Below are 21917 nucleotides of genomic sequence, written 5' to 3'. Positions count from 1 at the left end.
ACTGTGTAATATTTGGAAACCTTGGAAATACACCAACAAGACCTGGAGCAAAAACCTGAGTTTACAGAAATTTCTTTCTAGTGGGATGTCAGAGTGGAACCAGATTTCACTCCAAAATTTTCATCTCACCATCTAATACTCACTTCTTTCCTCTTAAAAGCCTATATCAAATGCCTATCTTTGTTTCTCATTCTTTTTAACCTAAAGCGGTCATGATTAAAAAGTTTGTTCTGGAATATGTTTTAAAAACCTGTTGGATTAAGGTTCTCCAAAAATGTTTTTGAATTTTTGATTCTAACTTCAGTCTAATCCCTTCAGAGTAAAGTTAGTCTGCACCTTTAAAGTCTAATCTGAAAGATTTCAAAATAGCAAATTGTATGGAACTCAATCTGTCAATCTGAAAAGGATGAAAGGGTTTGTGCTCCATCTAGATTTGAACCTTCGGTTCCACAGTGTCTACATATTTCAAACCAGAGGTTTATACCATTAAAACACAACACTCATGATAACTCCTTCTTTCCTATGTTAATATCCATGTTAGAAACATAAATGAATGCCTTGATAAACTAGTCAAGTACTAGTTTACAATATTTTTAAATACTAAATGACAACTACTATGAAAAGTAGCTATCAAAATTGCTGTTTCAGTTGCAAGAAGTGATAGACTTATTTTTTTGTTAATCATTCCTTACGAATCCCAGAAAAAAAGGTAAGTCACTAACAGGAACATTAGTTCATTCCCTAATGACACAATGAAAACCCCTCTTCCATTTATTACCTTTGTCTCATCCCACTTCCAAGGTAATCTGCTTGAGACTACCTTAGCCAACAAACTGTGAAATAAATCCAACGTACCCTATAACAGAGGCAGCCCCGGTTAATATTGTTCAAATTATTTACATCTAAAGGGCCGCGCCTGTCTGGATAGCTGGGCCCGACGCTTCTCTGGACTTGGTTTCTGCTACTCACATCTGTTTCAGCTTTAGACTTTCACTGGTATTCTGCCAGCAGCCACAACTTTTTAATGGCTACAATAAACTACAGAGACTCATCAAATCTTTGTTGTACGTGTTAAAATTATAACCTCTTCAATTAAAATTTTGATTTAAAAATTAACTAGAGCATTAACCGAAAAAAAAACTTTGAAAGGGAATGTTTGAAAAAGATAAATTCTTATATAAGTGATTGTGTCTTTGTTTAAATGTAAGAGAAACAATCACAGGAATGCTTGTTTGAATCTGTTGCATATTTCTAAGTGATAAAATACCAACATCTGAAAACATTTCCACAACCTTTTTGGTTTCAAATATTTGTTGTCATTAACTTTGTATGTTAATTGCTTTGTCTGGGTTTAACATACACCTTCACAAAGAATTATGAAAACAACCTCAACAATTTTTCTAGATTTGCTATAAATCACTACAAAAACTTGGTTTAGAAAACAGAAATCATTGATTACAAGAAAGCTGAAGTTTTTCTATTAAGAGTTAAAGAGTTTAGCTTTTCCTACTCGTTGTCTGTCTTTGCAATGTAGAACAAATATGATGTGAATGTCCCAGCCTCAATGCAGATCCCGCACGACTAAGATGTATGGCAGCAGGACTACATGCTGAAAAAGTACAAGATCAAACACAGATCATGTTTCTGCAAAAACTAGCCCAAAAGAGGGCAGGCCAAGGGGCTTACAGGGCCAAGCGATGAGAGGAGATAGAGCACTCACTTATGCCCGGGTCGAACAAACAACAACTGATACTTTCCTACCACTATTAACCTTTGAAATTATCCTAAGGATGGCAGTGACCTAATCCAGCAATTCCTAGCTGTAAGGATAAACTATTTTGTAACGGTTTTCAACACCTTATATTGAAAAAATTTGAAAACAATTATCTTGTTCAACGCTGATTATAAAAGGACTCTTCCATTCTGGTGCAAAGATGTACATCTAAATGTAAAAGTTTTTACAGGTTTTTATGCAGATTCTCTTCCTAAACTCCATCTTCTACACAGAACTGCCTTAGTAAAGTAACAAGTTTTTCTGTAGCGAGAAAAAGGCTTAAAATATTGAGTCATCATTTGCTGAATTTATTTTAGAAAATTGTATGCAGCACAAAATAGAAAAGAAACTGCTTGGAATACTTAAGAGAACAACCCTTCCTACTTTATTTCCACTCAGTACCTTGATTGATAGATGAGTTGGGTTTCTGAGCCCCTCTTTATAATAAACATTTTTAAATGTTTATTTTATGTCCCAGGGTGAAAATATTTTGAACTGGAGCTTTCCATTTCCCTTTGCTCTGCCTTGGCAAGCTGTGTTCTATTTCTACATTAATAGTATTCAACTCTTTCTTTTAGCTTTTAAATTGTTGTTATACAAGTACTGAAGAAAGTATTTATGTTATGGAGCTAACAGATATCTACAGTTAAACACAAAGTTCTGGAGAAGCCAGAGGAAAATTGACACATAACTAAAGAAATATTCAGAAAGATTTCTTGAGGGGCCTTTTGATTGTAAAAGGGAAAATTACTTTTCAGGATCTCTACTTTCATTTTTATTAAGTCATGAGTTAAATTTTTTTTCTTTCTAATTTATGTGAGTAATTTGTGCCACAGTGTAAAAACTCTAAATGAATCAACACTATAAACCTAATTAGCAATAAGAAAACCTCATAAAGATCACATTTTAAGTGGCACTTTGTTGTTAGCAGAACAAATGTGAAAGTTCCCAGTTACCTTCTAGATCTCTCTTCAGTTTCCTTAAGTCTTTTATTAGGTCTTCAAATTTAACTTGGGAGGCCTGGAAAAAATCCTGTGGTTCTGGTAAAGGAAAAATACTCTTGTCTGTTCCTGCTTCCTAAACAAACAAACAAACAAACAGGCCACTATGAAAATTGAATGCACTTCCAGTGAAATAAAATACTTTATTTTTAAAAATTCTCATCTATGAAACAGTGTTATAAAATTACAAAAATAACATATTTTAAATCATTCTTGCTAAAACAACATCTCATTCAAGATTAAATACTGACCATTCTGAGTATTGAAACTTCCTTTTAGATGTTGTAAAGCAAACTGTGCTCAATTTGAACTTTGAAACATTAAACTCACAACATTTCAGTTAATTTTATGTCAATAAAGTTTTAGATAAGGGATTAGAAGTTTCTTGAAAAAAGATAACAGAAATGTGATTTTAATGCAAGAAGTGCTTATGCCAAAAGTTTGTGGTTTCACTCTCTCACAATTCATTAAAAACACACACACTTTATAAGCATTAATTGAAAACCCTATTCATATATTTCCTCAAGCAGTTCACACAGATAAAAATACACAGTTGAAGGTTTATGTGGCTAAATAAATCACAGGGGTTAAAGTCTGTATAGAACTCCTACGTATGTATTTTATTTTTAGCACAGTAAGAAAAAAACAATCAGAAGCAAAACAAACAAACAAACAAACAAAACCAACAGAAGCTCCACCAAATGAAACAAAACAAAGCCAAAAAAAAAATCCCCAACCAACCAACAAAAAACTTTACAAGGTTCAAAGCAGTATCTCCAGTGGAATTTTAACAAGTATGTATAAATGGTATTAATATGACATTGCTGTCGCAAGTACAAGCATATACTACTGAGTTTAAAATATGCATATACCTGCATAGATTTCAGTCTGTAATAATGGAAAACTCATAGGTTGGAGAACCAATTGTTTTGTGAATGGGGAAAATTATTTTATTATTATAAAGATATGAACATTTTGGTGGAGAAAGTGCAATGCATGATAATCACACTGTGTTTATTTCCTCCCAAGGAAGATACACTGTTTTGTTTTACAAAATTCTCTGAAGTAAAATTACAGTATAGTAGAAAGTTTGCAGAAATATTTAAATAACTTAATTAGAGAGCATAAAAATCCCAATGCCCCAAAAAACCCCAAACTAACAAAACCAACAACAGAAAACATCAGAAAAAAGAAAGAGAAACAAACATACCCAAAAACCCTAAAGAAAGAAAACTGATACAGATCTACATATTTCACAACTGCTAACTCATCAATTCAACAACCTTATGTACGAATTTAACAAAAAAAGAAGAAAAAAATAAGCAATCACATTCTTAAAATCAATTAATAGCAACATTTTCATTTAAAATACAATAGTTTAAATTTTCCACTCAATAAGTTTGGCTGTTGCCAATATATATTTATGTATTAAATACATATATTTAGTATATGAATATATATAACATGTATAAACGCATACACGGAGGAGTACCATATACAATAGAATGTAACTCACTCAAAGCAGCATTTCAACCCCTAACTTCATCCCCATCAGCTGACTCACCTATCTTAAAATACCAACTTGTCCTTGCATCTTGTCCTAGAGAGAAATCATACTTCTGCCTTCCAATATAATGACATCAGAAGAAATTTTATGATGTTACAGCAACCCATATGTAGTAAGACAGGGCTGCAGTGACCACCTGTCCAGTCTGCAGCAGTCACAGCTCATTGCCTGCAGTGGAACACCCAATGCAAAATTTTCCAAGGTCTTATCTTAAAACTTACAGCAAATTTCATGCCTATTGAGGTACACAACTATTATAAGAAAGCAAAAGAAATGGATTTTATTTTCCCATCAGAGGTACTATGTTCAGACTTCTATAAAGCTATTACAAACCCTTTTACCATCTCTTAAAGAAACCCACTTTTTGAGAGGCTGATAGTGCAAATCAATCCTTTACCTTATCACAATGGCGTAGGTAATATATGACGACATAATCCACAAGATTAATACCATTATCCTAGGAAAAATTAAAAATGTGTGATTAATATGATTCAAGTGAATGAAAATGTACTCTATTTCAAATAAAATGGATTATTACTTTATATTGCTGTGAGAAATAGGATTCCCAATATTTTTTAGCCTTAGCATTACTGACCAAAAAAAATTGGTTTTTTACAACATCGGCTTCATCATACCACTACCACCAGATCTTAAGTTTCTTTTGGTTTTAAACACCAGGCAAAAATACATGCAGAGAAGAGTACATGGGAGAAGCTCTCCCCACATTTTATTTAATAATAGAAGGCATTACAGAATAATAATATTAACTCAAATAACAATGCTATTCAATAAGATTACTCTTAAACATTATATAAACTAAATATTACAGTCACCTCAGATACATTAAGGGGAACAGCATTTCCTGAATCCTAATCTCAATCATCTACAAGAAAGATCTGAAAACGGCATAGATGCTTTACATATTTTATTCTAAATATGAAATCAGACAGCATGCAACTAAGAAATATATTTCCTGTGCTGTTACCATATAAATATGAATTTTAATTCTCACTTTATGGAATCACCATTTCCATGTTCCTGCACACAACTGTACACAGTATTTTATTTTGTTACATGTCATTGGGTCAGCATGGGCCAGATGAACTAAGGAGAAGTTATACATTACATTCAACAATATAAAAGAACCATGATATAGGGAATTATATGTGGAATGTCTTTGAAGTTTTTTTGGATGTGTTTTCATATTTTATATTGACAGGTATCAGAACAAACATTTGTATGTGAACAATGTCTGACTTCCTGTACAGAGCTGCCTTGTCTATATGAGAGTCTGCAGCACATTATATTTTATTAGTATCATACACCAGTAAAATTCTTAACTAAGTAAGTCACTGCTGTCATGCAGAAAAAGCCACCCTGCATGTATAAGAGTTTTAGAAGCCACTATTGGCAGGTCAAAAAATCTCTATAAAAAGTAACTTTCTAAGCTCATGTGACAATAAATGACTTTTACGTGAAATAAGAGATATTTAGCATTGGCTCTTTACCTTAGCTCATGGAATTCGGCTCACTTAGACGTGCTTACTGGCAATTCATGAGAAGGGAGTAATGGGACACAGGAAGAATACCTTAATGTTCAAATGTACAAGACCCTGCATTCTTCTCCTTTGCAAATACAGTCTATCAATTATCTCCGAGGTTTCATGTCCACCCTCTAGAAACTGGACCCTTTGAGGTTTTAAGCAATTTGGAGACTAATCTAAACTAATAACATATTTATTCTGGCTACCAGGAAACTGTAAATAATGTAATTTTTTAGCTTGTTTTGCTAAGGAACAAGTCTTACACAGTTATACTTTATATCACGCACTCATTTTCACAATGCATAATTTTGGAACATGCTTGCTAAATTCAGTCACATTGTAAAGTCCCAGAGATTACTAAATTCTATGAAGTTTATAGGTAGATGGAAGAGCGAGACCATACCTAGCACTTCTACTGAGAAAAGTCAGACAAAGCTGAGTTTTACATTTTTCTTCAAGGTGGCTAGCCAGCCAACAAACACCTGAGTAATGGGAAACTTGGGCTGGCTCTAGTTAAGCTGCTGTTTGTACTGTGTCTTGTCCATGCAGTAGGACTGGGAAAAAAGTGATCATACAGAACAGCTGAACCATCACAGTGAATAGGAAAGCAAGAATTAGAATCACAGCATCATTTAGGTTGGAAAATACCTTTAAGATCATTGAGTCCAAATGCAAATCCAGCACTGCAAAGTCCATCACTAAACTACATTCCTAAATGCTACCTCCAGGGACTTTAACTCCACCACCTCTCTGGGCAGCCTGTTCCAATGCCTCATGACTCTTTCAGTGAAGAAATTTTTCCTAATATCCAAGCTAAACTTCCCTTGAAACAACTTGAGGCTGCTTCCTCTCATCCTGTTGTTTGCTACTTGGGAGAAGACCCCACCTGGTTATTGCCTCCTTTCAGGGAGTTGTAGAGAGTGATAAGGTTTCACCTGAGCCTCCTTTCCTTCAAGCTAAACTACCCCAGCTCCCTCAGCTGCTCCTTGTAAGACTTGTGCTCCAGACGCTTTACCAGTTTTTCTGATCTCTGGACATTCTCCAGCACCTCAGTGTCTTTAGGAGACAAAGGACTCAAATCCTATGGGAAAAGCTTTCATTAAAACAAGTTGCTCACTGAACAGTTCATTAAATGTGTTTCTACACTTTGTTAATGATGATATACACAAGTAGACCAAAATGCTGCACAGATACACAGTTTTGCTGACACTGCCTGTCTCACAAATGCATTCCTATATATATGAAGCATAATGGAGAACAAAAGCTTAAAATCTACATCTCTTGTAGTCAAGAAAGCACTTCACTTAAGAAAAGTGGAAGACCATGAAAGATTTTTTTTCTCACACTCCAGGTCTATACCAATATCAGCAGAAAACTATCTCCTATTCTTTGCTGCTTCCTATATTCATGTGGTGCCCTGGTATGTTTTGGCAAAGAATGACTTTGAGCAGCGCTTCCACTGCCTACATTACATAACACCTCCTCCTCTGCCCCACTGAAAGAAGAAACAAAGTAACCTCATCTCAGAAGGTGTCTAGCCTTTCAGCCTGACTTTGATCCTAGCATGACTAATCAAAAACCAGCTAGTGCTTCTCAATTTTTGACAAAATAATTTACTGCCATCTATGAGCATTTTCTTGTGCATGCCACTCAAAATTCATGTCCTACATCCATTTAACTGACAATTAAAAAAAAACCCTGAAAGTGTCTCGTTGGGTGTGACATCTCTTTGATCCCTTATATATAATTTGTTAGTGTATAATGCTACAATGAACTTCTATTGATATTTTGTTTTTAAACCTGATTTTTAAAGTATTTTTATTCACACAGAATGACCTTCATTTTAAGAGTACGAAAAAAGAATGGGGACATTTACTGGAGAAGGCTTGAGCAGTCTGTGCTCTCTCACTTTTCTCTACCCTACTGTTATTAAGTCCCTGCTAGTAAAAGAGACACACAGAAGTTCTCACTTAAGATAATTTTCCTAGTAGTATTGAACAGGAGAAATTAGAAATTATGGAAACATATACATGTGCAGGAGAAGGAGGTGAAAAGCTAGGATAAAATGAATGAAAATTATACAAAGCACCTTGCTTTTTCAAGCAAGAATAGTAAGAAATAAAAGATTAAATTCTGACAGATGAAGGAACAATAAAAAAAATCACTTCAGAAAAATTATCTTTAAATAAACATTAGCACTTACTCTGCTTTTGACATCCTTTAGTTTGGGGAGTATTTCCAAACCAAATCCATCAGCTTGACCTCGGGTCCTATTCCCTCCATTCATATAATTTCCAAAAGCCAGAATTAAACCCAAAATTTCCTTTACACTTGTCATGCTCAGCAAAGCCTGGAAAATGGATACTGGTCTGTAAATCCTGTTGGCACAAAAATTCTAACTGCAAATACAAAATAGCTCTTTTTTAAATTTTATTTTTGCTAAAGTTTTTTTCCTGTCTGTTTTTACCTTGATAGGTAAGGGAAGCTGAAGCTGGTACAATAATCAAAACTTTAAGAGAAAATTTTTTTAGACTGTATCTCCCTAAGATAGTACATTTAATGTAATCCATACGAAGCAAATTACATGGCATCAAAACTATATCAATGACAAAAGATTAATGGAAGATTTCTAAACATTCTCAGAAGACTTCAAAAATCTTACAGACAAGGAGGTGGTTTATGATGAGTTTGCATAATTCACAAATGGAGATGGGCTATTTTTGCTGTCACTAGGTTAGACTCAGACTGTCATTCAGTCTACTTCTTGTAGGTCTGAAAATTCATGTTCCTAGATCCGTACTTAATCCAGATATAACAGGGCTAAGGACTAACTAATTACATCCCTCAGAACAGAAAACAGTTCTAGAAACACAGCGGAGAACTAGTAAATTATTTTCAGTTACATACAAAGACATCTGTTACTTGAGAATCTGAGGCCACAGACATAATTCTTAAATATGTAGCTTTATACACTGGATAAATCAGTTTCAGTGTGAACTCCTCATAAGTAAACTGAAGGCAATATGACTTTCCCTATCTCATACAACACTAATTACTTATTTATGCCTCCTTCAGAAAGGAAAAAACAAGTAACTGCTGCAAAGAAATCCAAAGGCGTAGAGTATGGGTACTTTGTGAAAACAAAGATAATCAAAACCTGACCTTCAAATTAGAAAAAAAAAAAATTAACTACTTTTCTGGTTTGGATGTTAGCCTTTTAGACGACTATTTAATTTCTCTCAATTTCTACCTCGAATTTGTTGTAATTTATACACCTTGTCCTTAGTCTTTCATAGTATGAAAATATTAGGCAGAGCTTTGTCACATACTAAAAATTCTGCTGGTATTAATAGATGCCAAGGGAAAGTTATAAGCTAATGAACATGACAAGCATCTATTGGCATCAACAGTGGTATGGAAAAAAAAAGGAAGCTTGCAAGGTCCTGTACTAAGCTTGTCTTGTATTTAATTTCTAGTTTATGGAGATTATATGTTACACTACTTAATATGCAAAGTAATAAAAATCAACCATTCAAATACAAATAATTTCTATCTACTCCATGGAGCACCACATGCAGTTCACCTTCCACCTTCCCTCTTCCCTTTTTTCTTTTAAGCAGCTAGAAATTTACTATAGTTTTATTTTCCTAAAAAGCCAGTAAGCGGGATTAAGGTTCCTACATTCTAAAATACATTTAATTTTTAACTGAGATTTCATTAGGACTTACCTTGGAAGCACGAGTTACAATATCTACTTTCCGGTGCACGGATGTTATCCCTTCAGAGAAAACCGACTGGAAGATAATACACTGAGCTCGTTCTGCGAAGTTGGGGATTTGAGATAACTCATACAGAAATCTGTGGGGAAAAGAGGACTATTAGTGAATCTTTGTAATTCCTCTCTGTGGGGTACATATTGGATTGTAGGAACCCAGAGTGCCGAGAATATTTCTCTGCCTGTAATTGTTATATTCTTTATGCTAAGAATGCATTAAAAAATCCTATTAATGTCAAGAAAAAGGGAAGACATTAATCATTATCGTATCAGTCCATTAACTATCATAGCTGCACAGTAATAAATAGAAGAATCTCAAACCTAAATAATTCATTTAAAAAAAAAGGAAAATCTAGATAGCACTACCTATGTACTAACTTAGGCAGTTTTGTTTCCCTTAAAAATCTGCTCAGAAATACAGAACTCAATATATTCCTACAAATTTATTTCATAATATAAAATGTCTGCCAACAGCTTTCTTCTGATTCTCAGCATTAATTTTCTTCTTCTAATTTAATTCTTCCAATCTAATTCTTCTTCATCTGCTCTATATCTGTCCTCACAGGTACATATTCCTCATGACTCTACTGTAGCATTTTGTCTTTTAACTCTTTGGTAAATAAAAACAAACAGAGGCATATCCAACAACTGCAGTTCATATCTCACAAAATCAAAGCATCCCAAAGGCATCAGTAATTCCTCCCTTTTCACCAATTTAAAATATAAGAGCTTGGCTAATAATACAAGAATCTTTAGCATTTCTTATAATAACAATATATAATAACAGTAATTTGCTCTTAGGTTTTGAGTTTAAGATTTCAGAGATACACGAGCTTTCTTGAAATCCAGAAGCAAGCTTGTCTTTTGCTCCAATATCACTTTAGCATCATTCTTAAATCTCCTGTCTACATATATCCTTAGAGTCCCCTTAATGCAATGCTATAAAGATTTTTTTCTACCTCACTGAATTATGGGAAATTCAGTGTTCAATTTATTAGCTTGAATTCTTCTTAACTTTTAAAAATTTATTTAAGCCAATACACCCATTTTTTCCAAATTATTTCTTTTTCATAATAAATGGTAACAGTATGTGCAAATCTGATTTATACATTTCTCACGCATGCTAGACTTTGCTGAGTACATAGTGACTGTTTAAAAAATCAGCAAAATTCACCTGTGGCTGGTGTGAAAGACTATGTTTTAATTGGAATACCATTTTTTTGTTTCTTTTTGTTTCTTTTTCTTTCTTGCCTGATGAAAAAACCTATTGTGAGAGAAGGATCAGGGAGGCCCAGCTTGGCTCTTAGACTTAAGAAGTGGGAAAAAAGAAATGCCAAGCTGGTATTAATAAAAATGCTTCCTATTGGGAATGAATGGTATTGCCAGGAAAAAAAGAGGGTATTTTGCACTTTGTGTGAGAGAAACAAAGGAAAGAAAAACCAAACTGCTTCATTAAAGTTCTAACATACATACAATTAAAAAGTTTAAATTTAAAAAGTCAAATGACACATATTCTTGCCTTCCTATGAAAAGAGAACTATTTCCCACATGGCTGATTATCAGAATACAATGTCATTGTGACAAGAGTTAAAAGAGCATCAGCATAAAAAGATGTCTCCAGATTTTGGAATTCAGAGTATCCAAAGTAAATATCCAAACAGAACACTTACAACTGAATCTGTCACAAAAAGGAATCTTAGTGACTACAGATGTAGCTACTAAACAAAAAGTCATAGCATGAAACTATGGTTGTCACAGATAAACTACCAATTCAGATGGACAAAACTTTAGGAGAGAAACATATTCTTATTTGAATTTTAGTCTGAGAAAAGTATGATTTTGACTTTAAAGTAATGATGACGTGTCCATGACATAGTTTTTAGATGGGTTTCTCATTACTACAACTCTGATGGCCTAAAATAAACATAGAAAATATGCTGTTCATCTCTGTGAGGGTACATAGTACTCCTCTCTTTCAGAAGCTGTAAATAAAAAATGCATTTACTTGAGAACTCTTTTAGTCTACCTGAACCTTGTAGTAAAGGACTTGAAAGAACTTTCAAAGCAGGCATGTTGTTATGGTGTTACTGTCAGGGAACATTCTTGCAGAAGATGGACAAGGAAGGCTGATTCTAATGAGGTAAACTAATTAATCCACATTTGAAAAATATAAAATTTAGAAACAATTTTTTGGGAAAAAGTTGTATCTAATCCTGCAAGCTTCTAAGTATGACAGCAGGATTCAACCTGAAGTCCAAGCAGAGCTGCCTTCAAAGAGAAGCAAGTGGCATTACTGGGACAGCAATTATAAATTGCTCCCTACTTCCTGAATCAAACTACATTCAAACCAATACCATATTTTGGTATTTCCTTTACTAGTACTTATTTCACAGTGGAAAGGACTACACAGAGAATATAATACAAACAAAAGGGCCTCTTGGAAACTAGCTATAGCATCTGTATCCTGCTAGCAAAGCCCCAAACTGTGGCCAATTTTGCATATAAATCTTTATCATGCTAATTAATATTAGCATTTTAACAACTATTATCATGAAGCCTAATTTAGGGAGGTATTGTTATGTTGCTGTCATACTTACAGTTTGTGCCAAAGTTAACATATGAGCAAGACAAATAAAAATCACACGTGCAGAAGAACATCAGTGATACCACAAAAGCTTTTTGTCTAGTAATCCAAGCATGTAAAGGTTTCCTTTAGACTTCTGTGAACTCAAATCAATGGTTTCACTATATGAATGACTTCTGTTAGTATGTGCAACCATCTGATAAATTACTTCATTTACACTTTTGTTCTGATCTTCATTGAACACAACACATGAGGCTTATGCCCCACAGCAAATATTTTTAATCACACATACAAATTTAGCACTTTTCTGTCTTTAACCTTTTATGGAGCTAATAAGAAAAGCAGTTCCAACAAACAGTTCCAACAAATCTCCAGTTGTATAGGTAGGTTGACTTAGAGGCTGACTTAGACAACAAAGCCAGGGGCACATGATCTACTGAGTTTTCAGACAGCACATTATCTTGAAGGTCCAACAAAATTCACAGATGTGCATAAAGCAAATTGTTTTCCCCTTAAGCTACCTTTAAAAAAGCTAGTTTTCCTAACCTCTGTAGTTTAATAATAGGGTAAAAATGGGATAGTTGAGACTTGCAGAGAGAGCACAGAGTAATAATTGATAAAAAAATATATTTTGTCTTTGATACTACTATTTCGCTCTGAACCACCAGGTATAACTGCTTTATTTACAGTTCTTAATTATGGAGCAATGATAGTATAAATACAACTTTGTCTTTAATTAAGATGAACCTCTCTCCACTGTAAGTTACAAAAAAGACAACTTCTTATAACCCTAGAGCTCTACAAGATTCGTATTCTTCAGAAAACAAAATGCATTCATATTTATTTAACTTGGGCATACAGCAAACAGACTGCCAAAGATTCAAGCTCTGGAAAACATCAGCTAGTCACACAATGTATCCTTATGCCCCAACCCAAGGCAGTGAAAGCCATGGATATGGGGTGCAAAAGTAAGCTAGTACATACACTTTACAGACATTTGTCTTCTTAAGACTTTCTAAAAAACAATAGCCTCTTTTAATTGAGAGTAAGATAATAGCCTTATCTCTTAACACTAGCCTATTCCTTAGTGTGCAGTCACAAATGAGTATTTAGCTGCCTCATGTAAGGAGAAAAAGAAAAAAAATAATCTGTTCTTCAGCACTAACATTCTAATGGCAAAGAAAGGCATGAACATGTAATAATTCTGACATTAACCAATCATATACTATCTCTGCTATTTCAGTTCTTCCTCCCCCTACCCCTTCTTACATCAGAGACAGCAGAAAAGACAAAAACAGACAAGATGGAAAAGGAAACAAGATGACAGAGGACTCACGGAAAGATTTGAAGAGGATACGAGTTCAAAAAGAAAAAGCAGTGAAGTAGCAGAAGACAAAAACACTGGGACGCCAAAATCTGAAACCAAATGTATACACTAAAATAAAATTCAGGATTACTATTCTGTTCATGAATTCCTGAGGATTCCTTCACATCAGTCTAAGGTGTATTACTACAGAAGGAGCAACACTTAAGAAGTTTTTCATTCTAACAGTTGTCACTGGCCACAACAGTTGCAGGAGAGGAACTGTGGAATCAGTCTTGTCGGTCTTCAGTCAACTTGATCAGAGTGTACAATGTGTCTTTGCCACAGGACCAACTCAAACCCTCTGTTCATGCAGGTCTTTCAAATAATTAACAACCAAAATCAGTCTGGCCCTGCTTTCTGAAGTGTTAATTTAGCCATAAATGCTCCAAGGGAAGGGTAAGCCTTTTAGAAATGTGAGAATGGGAATAAAAATTCTTACTGATACAAGGCTATATTTTATCATTTCTGGTGGTCAGAGTTGATGTAGTAAAATCTGTCATGTCTGAAAAAAGTTTTTTGATAAAGGCAAATTTTTCATCACGCCTTGAAATACACAAAAAAAAGCTCATAATTTAAAAAAAGCTTATAATTACTTACCAAGAGTTACATACCAAAATTGCTTTCAACATATCATCAAAGGACTACATTACATAACGACAAAATATATTAAAACCAAATCTTACTGTTCTGGTTTATCCAGAAGCTTCAGTTCCTCCTCTTTTGAAGTCTGATAATATTGCTTGATTTTCTCCAGTTCATCCTTTTGTGCTCTCTGAGTGAATTAATATAAACTAATTAGTTACTAATTAATAAGAAAACAATAAATTACTACTTTACCTGTTTGCCTGCAAACAGCAATTATGTTTTTTTTACTGAGAAACATTTAGACTATGCAAAAGAGCAACGCTTAAAGATCTATGATAAATTCCTTCAGTGCCTTGCATGCCATTTTTACTACACAGAACCATCCCCAAGAGTCACTTCATGTGCTCAAGAGCATTGCCCATACACTTCTTGAACTCTGTCAGGATGATGCTGTGACCACTTCCCTGGGGAGCCTGTTCCAGTGCCCAACCCAGCTCTGGGTGAAGAACCTTTTCCTAATACCTAATCTAAATGTTCCCTGACACAACTTCAGGCCATTCCCTCAGGTTCTGTCACTGGTCACCACAAAGAGAAGATCAGTGCCTGCCCTCCTCCTCCCCTCGTGAAGAAGCTGCAGGCAGCTATGAAGTTGTTCCTCAGTCTCCTCCAGGTTGAACAAACCAAGTGATCTCAGCTGCTCCTTTTATGTCTTCCCCACAAGACCCTTCACCATCTTCATAGCCCTCCTTTGGATGCTCTGTAACACTTTATATCTTTGTTATACTGTGGCTCTCAGAACTGCCCTCAGCACTCGAGGTGAGGCTGCCCCAGTGCAGAGCAGAGAGGGACAATCCCCTCCCTTGCCTGGTTGGCGATGCTGGGCCTGACGCCCCCAAGGACACACTTGGCCCTCCTGGCTGCCAGGGCACTGCTGACTGCCATCAACCAGGGCCCCCAGGTCCCTTTCCATAGAGCTTCTTTCCAGTGTAATTAACCAGAGTTGCACCATCCCAGGTGCAGAATCTGTTGCTTGTCTTTTTTAAACTTCATGTGGTTAGTGATTGCACAGCCCTCTGATTTGTCAAGGCCTCTCTGCCTTCAAGGGAGTCAATGGCTCCTCCCAATTTAGGACCATCATCAAACTCACCTAATACACATTCCAGTCCTGTGTCCAAGCTGTTAATCAAGATGTTGAAGAACACATGGCCTTGGATACAGCCCTGCAGAACCCCACCAGTGACAGGTCACCAGTCTGATGTCACCCCATTCACTATAACCCTTTGTCCCTGACCCACGAACCAGTTGTTCACTCATCAAGTGATGTGTTTATCCAGCTGTGTGCTGGACATTCTATCCAAAAGGATACTGAGAGACACAGAATCAACATTTTTACTGAAAGCCAAAAATATTACATCAACTGGCTTCCTTTGATCACAGAATCACTGAACATGCTGAGTTGAAGGGGTTCCATCAGGATCATTGAGTACAACTCCTGGCCCTGCACAGGACACACCAAGAATCACACTATGTGCCTGAGTGCATTTTCCAAACACTTCCAGTTGACTGGGACCTCTCCAGATTCCCAAGAGCATTCAAAAATCATCAACACAGGCCTCACAATGACATCAGCTAACTCTCTGAATATTCCCGGATGAATTCCATCCAGCCCCATAAACATGTAGGGATCCAGCTGGAGCAGCAGATCCCACACAAGTTCAGAGTTGACTGGGAGTTGGTCAATCTCACAGTCATGGTCATCCAGCTCAGGGCACTGGGAGCCCTTCAGCCCATCACGCATGTTGAAGACAGAGGCAAAAAAAGCATTAAACATCTCTTCCTTGTCTATGTCCCGGTTTGTGAAGTGGCCATCCTCAACCTGTAACAAGCTGATGTTATTTTTTTACACTGCTTTTTGCTATTAACATATTTTAAAAACCTCTTTTTATTGTCCCCCACAGCTCTGGTCAGCTTCAACTCCAATTGAGCTTTGGCTGCACAAATTTTCTCCCTACAGTGGCAAGCAGCATCTACGTATTCCTCCCACATCACCTGACTTTACTTCCACTGGGCATACACCTTCTTTTTTTGCCTTAGCTCCAAAAGAAGATCCCAGCTCAGCCAAGCCAACCTTCTGCTTCATCTGCTTGAATTCCGACATTTAGGAATTGCCCGCTCCTGTGCCCTTCATGAGGTGGTGTTTGAAAAATAATAAGCACTGATGGACCCCAGAAGCATCAGACACAATTTCTCAGGGGACCTTACCCACTAGTTCCCTGTGGAGCCTAAAGTCTGTGTCCGAAATATTTTGGTGATTAACCAAATTTTTACCCCATCTTTACTTACGTTTTCATACAGTGCTTCCAGTGTTTCCAGATCTACTATGGAGTCATCAACACACAAGATAGCTGTATGGAATACAAACACAAATCAGACACTGGAAAACATAATTGAGACTTCAATTCTTTTTCCTGACAAATGTACCAAAGGGTTCTAACCTAGATAAAGGACGTATGTGTATCCAGTTAATATTTTTTTATTTTCAGCGTTTTATTTTTGTTCTGACATCAAATCACAGCACTCCTGCAAGAATGTTCTGTAAATTCTGTCATAGGAGAATAGTGTTCTACTTTTTCTCTCCAATATAATCAGCAGCCAAAGATGTGACCAGTCAAGCAGCCAGCTGATTGTGTAGCTGGCCCGACAAGAGAACATGAGAACAACTGATACCAGACAATGAACAGCACAGATTTCATGCTAGCTTAGAAGGCTGGATAGGAAGGAATTGAGGGTTAGGGTATTTAAGTCTCCCTGTGTGCATGGGAAATCACAGAGATATGCTTGTCTAGGAGCTAGCAATCTCGGTAAATAGACAAGTAGACAAACTTTCAAAGTTTGCAAGTTATAAATTTGCAAGCACAAAAGATTGTGCTACAGTTTTTGTTATCTTCAACAAGCTCACATTTAAGATAGCTTTTTCCAATAGAAAATTACCCACAGGACAATTTCCAGATAAATATTTTTCAATATCATACTGAAACACATGAAGTATACTCTTCAGCAATTAATTACACTTCATTACTAAAAATGAGAAGTCTCAAAATGTTTCCTATCTTAGCTCCAAATATTGCTGTGTTTGGAATATATGACATAGATGCTTCCAGCATTTGCAAATCCTGTTACAATTCAGGCAATGTATCAGTACTCTTCTGAAAACTAAATGGGATTGCTTCATGGTGCTTTCCAACATCCTCTAATGTTAAATTCCAGTAAGCTGAGAGATGTATAATGGAATGGAATTAACTCTGTATGTTTAATTTTTCTGAAACCAGCTTTTCCTCAAGAATCATAATGGGACTGGGCACAGTTTTAAAACTCATGACTTATATTTAAATACTACTGAGAACATTAATCCCAAAAGAATCAACCACATAACCAGTGAATTGTCATTAGCTACTATCTGATAACCTTTAATTCAACTGTATTATATTTCCTCAAATGATCCTTAACTGCTTATGGATTTAGAAGATTTTAAAAGCTCTTGCTGCTTTTGCAATCAATGCTTGGAAGAGGCAATGCACACATCTTTAAATAATTATTTAAAAGTAATAAGCTTTCACCTGCTCTACCACCTACCCCATGATTTTACATTGTGAAATTAACCAGCAGGCTAGTAAATTTTCTCTGTGGCAGGCTAATTAATTTTATTAAAAGGTCCAGTGACATTTAGAATGCTTTAAAATTCTGCCTGTCAATTGTGATTCCATCTGTTGACATGACACCTTGGTTAGAAGTAAAGAATTATACAGAAGACAGTCTCAATGAAAAAAGCAGTATTTCCAACCATTTTTGTCTTACTGGAAAGATTCAAAAATCCTCAAGACAGTAACCAAATATAAAGCCTGAACAACTGAGATTGAAAAAATCTTTGTTTAAAGAAAACTCATTAGGGTTTGAATTCATGAGATTATCTCTTACCTCCTCCAAGACCATTCCAAGAGCTGCACTGTCTTCTGTATCATCCAATAAAATTTCAAAAGAACTCAAGAGATGGAAAATCTCTTGGAAAACTGGTTTCACACTCGAATATATTTAATTGTTAAGATTAGCAATATGCATATGGAGTTCAGAAACTTCCCCTCGTGGTTTAACTTTTATCCTATTTTAGCATATTCTGAAATCTGCTTACGAGGAGAAATTTAATTGTCCAGAAAAGAAATTTACTTGTATTTAGAAAAAGCAACTTACTGGAGGCAATTTAAACTTGTACTAGAAATGCAAAGTATGTAATTGATAGTAAAATTTTTATGTACAGAACTATTATGATAAGAAGTAATTTGATTAAAAAAAACACTTTAATAAAAATATCAAGAGTTACACACCTAGATCAAATTTTTAGCCAGATATTTGTCACCAAAAAGGCCCCAGAATCACAAAGTGCTTTTTAATGCTCTATTATGTTATCCATGTTTCTGTACTCAACCTCAAGATCTAACTCAACTCAAGATCTAACAAATCAACATTGTTTTGAAGTCACATGATAAAACAAGAAGTGTTTGTGATAAAAACTAATGAAATACAATCTGCTAAACCACATTTTTAACAGAACTAATAATAATCAATTTAAAGAGACATTGAGATGAGTTATTTTCTCTTTTGGAGAGAGCATGTGATTGTGAAAAAGCAGCAAGAAAATATTTTCTGACTTACTTGCTATACAACCTGTACTGCTGTTATTGGCAACGCATGGGCAGACAACTGCAGTTAAAAATCTAGCCATATAGCTGGACATCTTAGGATGTCAATGTATGTAGAGACATATTCCCAGTAACTAGTCAGAAGTACTGCCAAAATCCAAATAACCTCCTTTATTTCATCTTCATATATTTTAATATCTTCAGCCTTATTTATTTTTTTCTTTCTAACTGATTGAACTGAATGCCATGCACATTTGGAGCAGAAGACAAAAATGAAAACATGCAAATTTATGAAGATTGGCCCATTTTTTTGAAAAGAAGCAATAATTTTGAAAAGCTGGAAGAAATCCTCAAATTCCCAGGTGTCTTAGTATCCTTCTTATTCTTAAAATAATATGTGCAATACATTCACAGTATGTTGTGTAAATTAGCTTGAATTGCGGAAGCTTAAAAAATCCCACTGCACTAGATCAAAGAAAGTAATTATTTTGACTTTTACTTAAGGGAACAACAAAAGTTTTTAAATTTTTCTATGAAAAACAAAAGCCACTTTTATTCATACGTATATAAACTTTATCAAAATTAATACAAAACTTGATATGTTTTTCAAAACGCTCTTCCTGATACAGTGAATTTAACCACGATACTTTAATGCATTATATCTCATTATATCAAGGCTTATATAAGTGTAAGTAATATAGGTGAAGTATCATAAATCTACAAAAGAGGCTCCAAAACAATTAATAGCTATTACAATATCAATCATCATCGGTGGTTTTTACTTTCATCTTGCTTTCTACTTATCTGTCTTCCTTACACTGTCAGTTCAGTTAGAGTATTTCACCTACACCTCACAATATGTCAAAAGGAAGTAGACTCATGCTGTGAAAAGCTGGTAATTTTATTGGGTTCCTCTACCTTTAAAAAATCTGTTACTTGGCCAAGTCTGGTTTCTGAGATCCTTTTTTGCAGGGAAATTGAGGCAAACATTTTTATGTTGCCTATGGTGTCTGCTCACAAGAAGAAGAATTTATATACACAAGGATCATTAGTGCAGGGTTGCACCCATTAGGATATAATAACCGTCAGCTAGGACAAAAAACAGATCAGCATCATGCATTCAAACTAACAGGCACACATAAAAATACTTGCCAGCTACATTTCACATACTAAGAGCATTGCTTCAAATATAAACTTATACCAAAGGTTTTTAACATACTAACATCTAAAAAACGAATCTAACAAATTCCCTGCTGCATGTGTTTTTCACATACTCTGATCAATTAAAAAATGCAAACCAAAGAAAAGCTGAGAATTTAAAGCCTACTATGTGCAGTCTACGGACAACTTTAGAATTTAGAGCTTAAATACAAAAAATATACCTATCTCCTCTAAATCAGCTTAAATACCAGCAGTCTTGGGGCTGAATCAGATATACAGCCTCACTGCTACAAAACAGTGGTTAAATCAGGATTTAAGTCCTCCTAACAGAGTTTACATATACTCACCATTATCAACCATTTAATGTGACAATTACACTATGAAATATGAAGAAATCACCTTAACTGCTCACAAATGATAAAACAAAAGTACATTATTTAAATAAAAGGAGCTTGCCAAAGGTACATTTATTTGACCTGGACATACTAGTTGTTTTATGTACTACATTCTGTTGAGTAAGGCTTGATTTCATGGGAACATGCAGCCCGTCATTGGGAAACTTAAATAAAATTGTGACTGACCTAGTCAATTAGACAATGGCTTGGCAAAACTGCCTGTAATATCCAAATCACTCTGTTTTACTTCTGAAAAATAGATATGTTATCAATTTATTTAAAGGTTTTCTCCAGTATTAACTGCCGTGCAACACAAAAAAAATATACATAATAAAGAAGGACCATGGGCAAAATGTAGCTTCAGAAGACAAAGAAAGCCCAAATCCTGCAAGAAGTCTTGAACAAAAGACTCTGGTACTAATGTGGACCTACCCACACGCAATGGATATCCAAAACAGATTCATAACAATGTATGTTGTGAATTTTCCCAAAAAAGAGAAAAACATTTAATTTTAAATTAAAATCATTTCCCAGCTTCTGAGATGGGTATGCAGCTATCTTTACACTTCATGCATAATATAGCATGAATATATAGAATACATACATGCAATATTTTGCATAGGTGGGAGTGTCACTCAACTTTGGAACAACAGTTTTTATATCTTTATAATCCATACTTTCATCCTGCAAAATGTTTCAGTTGAAACCCCATAAAACTCTTTTCACATAGTGCAAGTAAGAAATATTCCAAAGCATTTCTCTTTACCCAGAAGTATTTCCAAAATATAATAGAAAGAGAAGCTGTGAAACTATTTGTACTGCATGGTACGGTTAAAACACAAACTGGAATTTAGAAATTCTGAACACACTAACGTCTGCAGATTAGAGTTGCTTTAGAATAGCTTGCCTTATGCACACAAAACATAGCCTTTAAGATGCTAAGAAAAATGCCTGGTTATCAGTGATAGCGGTCTCTAAAGTTTAGATGTGCTGTAAGGCGTAACTTGCACTAAGACAATGCAAACCTATTTATATACCTTCCACGGCCTCTAATCGGAGCAATCCCAGGATGATTAGAAATGCAATACTGAATCAGAATGGTTATTAGACTGATCATCAGTCTGGCTGGGTTAATCTACAGTTCACATCCTTCCAATTATTTACTCCAGTATGCTGACAATGGAGGGGAAATCACAAAGCTGAAGAAAACCAGTCAGACACTTCACTTTTAGCATTAAAAACAGTCTTGATGCTAAGAATCAATGTTAAGCTCTTCCCTTTGTCATACAGGCTACACTGTGTCAGCATTGTAGCGCTACAGCACAGCTACTCTGGCTTTGGTAAATGCAGCAGCGAAGCCTGCAGCTGTTCTACCTGGAGTAATACTGCACTTTACTACCACAAAGAGTACAATAACCTCTTAACTATGTGTCTGATGTGATCTACCGTATCTCAAAGATTTAGTCCCATG

General features: G+C 35.3%; 1 protein-coding gene across 1 annotated transcript in view; it reads right to left on the bottom strand.

Moving 5' to 3' along the window:
- LOC138111604 (formin-like) overlaps positions 1-21917 on the bottom strand; it is a 140223-nt gene that overhangs the window by 57281 nt on the left and 61025 nt on the right. Inside the window, exons 7-12 of the mRNA XM_069017687.1 lie at positions 16540-16601; positions 14295-14383; positions 9615-9744; positions 8090-8236; positions 4740-4799; positions 2731-2851 (exon numbers count right to left, since the gene is read on the bottom strand). Coding sequence (XP_068873788.1) covers positions 2731-2851; positions 4740-4799; positions 8090-8236; positions 9615-9744; positions 14295-14383; positions 16540-16601 — 609 coding nt within the window. The remainder of the gene's footprint in view (positions 1-2730; positions 2852-4739; positions 4800-8089; positions 8237-9614; positions 9745-14294; positions 14384-16539; positions 16602-21917) is intronic.

Source organism: Aphelocoma coerulescens, chromosome 5 (genome assembly GCF_041296385.1).
Source record: "Aphelocoma coerulescens isolate FSJ_1873_10779 chromosome 5, UR_Acoe_1.0, whole genome shotgun sequence".
In the NCBI taxonomy this organism is placed as follows: Eukaryota; Metazoa; Chordata; class Aves; order Passeriformes; family Corvidae; genus Aphelocoma; species Aphelocoma coerulescens.
This window is presented reverse-complemented; position numbering and strand designations above follow the sequence as displayed.